The sequence below is a fragment of the Nasonia vitripennis genome, assembly GCF_009193385.2.
Source record: "Nasonia vitripennis strain AsymCx chromosome PSR unlocalized genomic scaffold, Nvit_psr_1.1 chrPSR_random0004, whole genome shotgun sequence".
NCBI lineage: Eukaryota > Metazoa > Arthropoda > Insecta > Hymenoptera > Pteromalidae > Nasonia > Nasonia vitripennis.
In genome coordinates this window covers 166,149-173,007 of record NW_022279663.1, presented here as the reverse complement: position 1 = coordinate 173,007, position 6,859 = coordinate 166,149, and the positions used below count along the sequence as shown (strand labels likewise).

The window sequence follows — 6,859 nt, the reverse complement described above, 5'->3', positions numbered from 1 at the left end:
TGCTCAGCTGGGTTGAGTTAGCGATACGCGATATTTACGAGTATTTGCTAACTCTAATCAGAAGCGGGAGCGATCGCGTCGGTGTTTCAATTTCGAGCGAATATTTCGCCAACGGGTCGGCCGGGCTTTCGTATCGTCTCGCGAGCGCGCTGACTGGCGACGATTTATGGTCTGTGGTGTCTGGACTCGTCCAGAGTAACGCAAATTTTCGAGTCGACGAGTCATTTACCATTTGTTTGACCGTCGTAGAGATGCCTGTAGGTGCAGGTGGCTCTCGACGGAAAAACTTGACCGTCGACAGCGTTTCTCAACGCTCTATCATCCAGATCAGCAATCGCGACAATCTCTGTCTGCCGAGAGCGCTCGTCGTAGGCGAGGCGAAAATCGCGCTCCAGGCGAACGATACCCCGGCGATGCGAGCCGAGTGGAACGTCATCCGCGACAGTCGTAGGCAGCTACAACATGAACGAGCTGTAAAATTGTGCCAGGATGCCGGTGTTCTTGTACCTCGCGAAGGTTGCGGTGTACGAGAGCTTCGTCAATTCCAGCATTATTTTACCGCTCGTGGTACAGCTTTAGTTGCTTACGAGAGAGACTCGCTGGGCAACGGTGAAGCACCATTTTTTGACGGACGTAGCGATACCTGCACAACCATAATATTTTTGCTCTACTCCGAGCTTCATTACGACGTGATCGTCAATATTTTTGGAGCTGCGAGGGCAAAATTTTTCTGTACTTTTTGCAATCGCGGCTACAGTAATATCGAGGATCACAAGTGTAGGCAGCTGTGTTCGCGCTGTTTCGTCTCGCCACCCTGTAGCGAGAACGAAGCTTTGCAAAAATGCGCATCGTGTAATCGCAATTTTTTCGGCGATGTATGTTTTCGCAACCATTCGGCTGAGGGATCGTACAAAACGAAGAACAAGCGGTTGTGCGATGTGCTGCAGATTTGCGGTACCTGCTGCAAAAGCGTGAACCGCCAGCGCGGTAAGCACGAGTGCGGCAAAAATTGGTGTCGACATTGCAAGTCGACACACGGCTATAATCAGCACTGTTTTATACAGCCGATAAAAAATGATGCTTCAGCCAAAAAGTATCTTTATGTTTTCTACGATCTGGAAACAATGCAAGAAGCATCGTATCGAGGCGATGAAAGCATAAAGATGCACGTCCCGAATGTCTGCGTTGCACAGCAAGTCTGCACGGATTGCATAAGTTCTACTGACGACATTTCAGTAGCAGAATGGTGTCCCTCGTGCGGAGTGCGCGAACATATATTTACCGAAGATCCCGTTGGTCAGCTGCTAGAGCTTGTAGTACGCGACAAAACGGACTTTGAAAATATAATATGCATTGCGCACAACGCACGAGGGTACGATGCACAATTCGTTTTACGCCGGCTTGTCGAACGTAAAATAAATTGCGCGCCAAGCATCATACTGAATGGTCAGAAAATACTGTGCATCCGGTATGGTCGCACAAAGTTCATCGATAGTCTCAGCTATTTTCAAATGAAGTTGGCCGCCTTGCCTGCTACATTCGGTTTAGGTGAGACTACGAAAAAAGGCTGTTTTCCACACCTTTTCAACACGTCGGCTAACGCCGAATATCGTGGCGCCATACCAGATGTGCACTATTATTCGCCCGACACTATGTCGACGAGCGAGCGCGAGCAGTTCTTGCGGTGGCACAGTGAGATGCGTGCAGCGAACGCAGTGTTTGATTTCCGCAAGGAAATCGTCGACTACTGTCGCATGGATGTGTCTATTCTGCGTCGCGCGTGTGTGGCTTTCAGAAAAATTTTTCTCGAGGTCGGAGACACGGATCCGTTTGTAGTGGCTACTACAATCGCGTCCGCGTGCTCTCATCTCTATAGAAAAAAATTCTTAAAGCCACAGAGTATCGGAATAGTCCCCAGGGGCGGGTATAGCCGCGCCGACAAGCACTCGCAAAAAGCCGTCGAGTGGCTGCTACAGTGCGAGCGAGAGATCGGTCGCGAAATCGTGCATGCAGGCAGAGCGCGCGAATATCGGCTTCGCGAGGGATTTTTGGTCGATGGATTCTTACCATCTGCCAATCCAGCCGAAAAACCCATTGTTTTTGAATTTCAGGGCTGCTATACGCATGGCTGCCCTGAGTGTTTCAAAAACAATCGCAACAAGTCGAATGCCTGGGGTCGTACTTTCGACGCGTTGCTCGAGAGTACACGCGCTAAAATCGCGCAGATCCAACAGCTCGGTTACGAGACGCGCGAAATTTGGGAATGCGAGTTTGACAGAGTCAAGCGTGAAAACCCCGAAATCGCCAAGTACGTATCGGAGCATCCGCTCATCAGCAAAATAACGCTTAATCCTCGTGACGCGTTCTTCGGCGGACGGACCGAAAATTTCGTCGCAGTTTACGATGCTAAGCCAGGCGAGCGTATTCTGTATACAGATATATGCTCGCTGTATCCTTACATTTGTAAACGAGGCAGATTTCCGCTCGGTCATCCGAAGGTTTACGTCGGCGAGGAGTCTGATGAGCTGACGGGTGGCAATCTCAACAATTTTTCGGCCATAGATGGGCTGGTAAAATGTAAGGTTTTACCGCCGAGAAAATTGTATCAGCCTCTTTTGCCGCTAAGAATGCACGGTAAACTTCTCTTCGCACTGTGTCGTACATGCTGCGAAGAGATGCGGCAGAGCGATTGTTGTCACCCGGATGCGAGCCAGCGCGAGTTCAGCGGAACCTGGGTGGCGGATGAGCTGCGAAAAGCCATCGAACTCGGCTACACTATAACTGAAATATTTGTCATATGGCAGTATAGTATGACCGAGTTCGATCCGCTCACAGGTGAAGGTGGACTTTTCGCTGGCTACATCGACACTTTCTTGCGATTAAAGCAAGAAGCATCGGGATTTCCAGCTTGGTGCGTCGACGCGGAATCGAAAGCGCGTTACATTCGCGAGTATCGCGAGAATGAGGGGATATCGCTCGAGCTGGACAAAATCGCGAAAAACCCTGGCCTGCGCACTGTTGCGAAGCTCTGTCTGAACTCTTTCTGGGGCAAGTTCGGACAGCGCGATAATTTAAAACAGACGGTGATCGTGAAGGAGCGCGAAGACCTCCTTAAACTTCTAACGGCCGAAGATAAGGAGGTCTTGAGTCTCCTGCTGGTCAACGAGGAGGTGATGTACACGAGCTGGCAGTACATCGACGATGCTGTGGAGTCTACTCCATATACGAACGTAGTCATAGCAGCCTACACGACAACTCTGGCCCGCTTGAAACTATATTCGTATTTGGAGAAGCTCGGCAAGCGAACGCTGTACTGCGACACTGATTCGTGCATATTTGTGTGCAACGATCAAAACGCACAAGAATACAGGCCCCCGTTAGGCTCGTTGCTCGGCGATATGACCGACGAGCTCGACGAAGGCACGTTTATCACGAGCTTCCTCTCAGGCGGTCCGAAATTTTATGGCTTCAGAACCGTGAATTCGAGAACTGGCGAGGTATCCGAAAAATGTAAAGTCAAGGGTATATCGCTAAATTTCTCGAATTCTTTGAGAATAAATTATCCTAGCATTAAGAGTATGATTGAAAATTATTTTGAGTCTGATGAAGAGAACGAATGCATTAATCTTAAGTTTAATTCTATTAAAAGACTGCCAGACCACACTGTTGTCACGCGAGAAGAGGTCAAATCGTGTAGCATAGTTCTAAAAAAGCGTAGGTATGTTACTCCCGGGTTATCGCTCCCGTACGGTTACAAAAGTTAAGTATAGTATGTAAATAAAAAAAGTAAATTTAAAATTTTCGTTTTTGTACTAGTTTTTAAGTAATAAATATTGTTCTGCGTTATGTTTAATATATTTATAATAAAAAAAAACAAAAAAAATTTTAAAATGTTTCTTGTAATTATAAGATCCTTCTCTCTCTCTCTCTCTCCTTTATCCACTCATCATCGCACGCTTACATACGAGCCGTACATGCACGCGTAAAGACGGCTCGTCCGCGGATGCGGCCGCTACTATACGCGTATAAGCGGCCAGCGCGTGAGTATACGCGTATAAGCGGCCAGCGCGTGAGTATACGCGGATACGCGGCCCGCGTGAGTATACGCGTATAAGCGGCCCGCGCGTGAGTATACGCGTATACGAGGCCCGCGAGAATACACGCGTATACGCGGCCCGTGCGCCCGCCCGCGCCCGCCGCCGCCGCCGCCGCCGCCGCCGCCCGGGGATCGAGAAATAATATTAATAAAAAGCGCTTTTCGGGAAGAGAGCGCTTTAGTCTATAAGATGGATACGCGTTGGAAGCATCCTTTCACGGCGTGCATAGCAGGACCGACAGGAGCTGGAAAAAGCTGGTTTCTGAAAAAATTTCTCGAGCATCTGCCGGAGATGTGCGATGCTCGCTTCGACAGGGTTCTGCTCTACTATACCGAGTGGCAAGAGACGTACCGCAGTGAATTCAAAGTTGGCGGGAGTGCTGCTGTACCTATCGAGTTTCGAGAGGGTCTTCCGCAGCGAAGCGATTACTCCGTGGATACGGGAAAGAAAAAATTACTGATTCTCGACGACTTGATGCGAGAATCATCGAACGATATAGTTCTGGATTTGTTCTCGCGTTCGTCTCATCATTTGAATTTGTCGGTCTTTCTGGTGACGCAGAATATTTTTCACCAGGGAAAGTCTCAGCGCGACATAAGTTTAAATTCAAAGTATCTTGTTATATTTAAAAATCCTCGCGACAGAGCTCAGATTCGGCATCTCGCGCGACAAATTTATCCGGAAGATCCGAGGTTTCTGCAGGAGGCTTACATAGACGCTACGCGCGGACCTCACTCGTATCTTTTTCTCGATCTAACTCAAGCGGCCGTGGACGAGTATAGGGTTCGCACGTGTATATTCCCAAGCGACGATATTCAGTACGCCTATGTGCCGAAATTCGGTAAAAAGTGAAAATACAAAATAGGCGTGCAGAGCTCTCGGCATAGACAGTAGGCGAGAAGCTATGGCGCCAACAACATCGATGAAGAAGAAACAGGCTGGCTGTTGTATACCCGTCGTGGCTGCGCTCGACAACAAGCATTTCAACAGAAAACGAGTAGCTGTACTGAACGCTCTTTGTCACACGGACGGCCAACAACGCACGGCTCTTTTACGCACAGCCGACAAGAGACTCGTACGTTGCATATGCGAGTGCGCTTTGAATATCTTGCAAGGTGTGATCAAAATCAAAGACTCGCATAAACGACGACTCAAAAAGCACAAAAACGTGCTGAGAAAATTGACTATTTGCAATAATAAGAAATCTGTCAGCGATTGGCAGAAGAAGAAACGTGTTCTCGTACAGCACGGTGGTGCTTTTTTACCGCTTCTACTCGCACCTATTATCGGGGCTCTTGTCTCAAAGTTATTCAATTCAAAGTCAGCAGCAGCAACGGAAGACTAAAATGGATCGTGCGAGAAAAATGTTTATCGTGCCCGAAGATATGTTTTCGCGCATGCAAAACGTTCAGCCAGCAGCAGCAGCAGCAGCAGCACAACCGCCAAACGAGTCGTGTGAAAACTCTGTTCAAACGTGCGGCGACAATCTCTCGAGACTCGATTCCGAGATGCACACGATTCTACATTCGAATAAATTTACAGATGAGCGTGAAAAATGTCTAAACTATTTACAAGTACTGCGGCGATATCTGTTTTTCAAAGATTCCGAACGTCACGCTGAACACGATTACGAGCGCGACGTCGACGAAATAGAGGCCACCTCGGCACCAATGACTGAAGAAATTATACTCGACAGCGTGCCCAAGAGTTACGCTCAAAAAACGCGCCTTCTGCTGAAACACTGGAAAACCGTTGCCGGTGATCGTCTCAAGTGGGATAGCACTGGCAGAGTCAGTATAGACGGGCGACCCATACAAGATTCCAACATTATAGAGCTGATTAGCGACGTTGTCGCACGCAGGAAAAAAACACTGGATCAGTCGGAAGTGCCCATCGGTCGTTTACCTTTCGCCAAATTCATCAAGACAGTCGACACACCGATAAAGCTGATTGGAAACCCGGAAATAGTGAAAATTGGTAAAAATTTGACAGAGCCGAATAATACAGCGAAACGACGACTGCCTAGTAAAGAGAGCATCGACGCGTTGATGGAAATACACAACGCTAGCAACAGCAGCAGCAGCAGCGAATCACCGGCATCGCCTGCTTTGACGAGAAATCGAGCAAAGAACAAGTGGCTACGTCTCGCAAACTTTTAAGCATGGCATCGTACGAGCAGCAATACTACGATGTCTCGCACGAGGCTGGTTACGCGGGTGCGCGCAATCTCGTGCGTGTAAATCGAAAAGGCAAATTATTTAGCGCGTCTGACAAGCGGGAGAAAGAACGCATATACGAGTGGCTTAGTAATCAAGACGCCTATACTCTTCACAGACCCGTTAAGCGTAAATTTCCGCGATTAAGTTACAACGTGAGCAACATTGACGACGTATGGGAGTGCGATTTGCTTCAATTAACCACGATCAAAGAGCACAACGACGGATACTGTTACCTACTCGTAGTGGTGGATGTATTGAGTAAACACGCGTGGCTGGAGCCTCTACGCGATAAAACTACAGCCAACGTCACCGCAGCCTTCGGACGAATACTCGAGCGCAGCAACGGTCGCGTCCCGCGACTCTTGCAATCCGACAAGGGTAATGAGTTTGTAGGCTCGACGTTTCAGGAATTTTTGAAAAAACGTGATATCAAATTCCGTACAGTTCGAAACCCCGATATCAAAGCGGCTGTAGTGGAAAGACTAAACCGTACTATACGCGAACGAATGTGGCGATACTTTTCGCGCAATAACACGCAACGTT

The 6,859-nt window shown here is 48.4% G+C and overlaps 1 protein-coding gene across 1 annotated transcript; it reads left to right on the top strand.

The window, feature by feature from the left end:
- The first annotated feature begins 251 nt into the window (after nucleotides 1-251).
- On the top strand, nucleotides 252-3,764 carry LOC116417974. The gene has a single exon (XM_031933167.1). It carries the CDS (start codon nucleotides 252-254, stop codon nucleotides 3,762-3,764), a length of 3,513 nt encoding a protein of 1,170 aa, XP_031789027.1.
- Nucleotides 3,765-6,859: the final 3,095 nt, after the last annotated feature.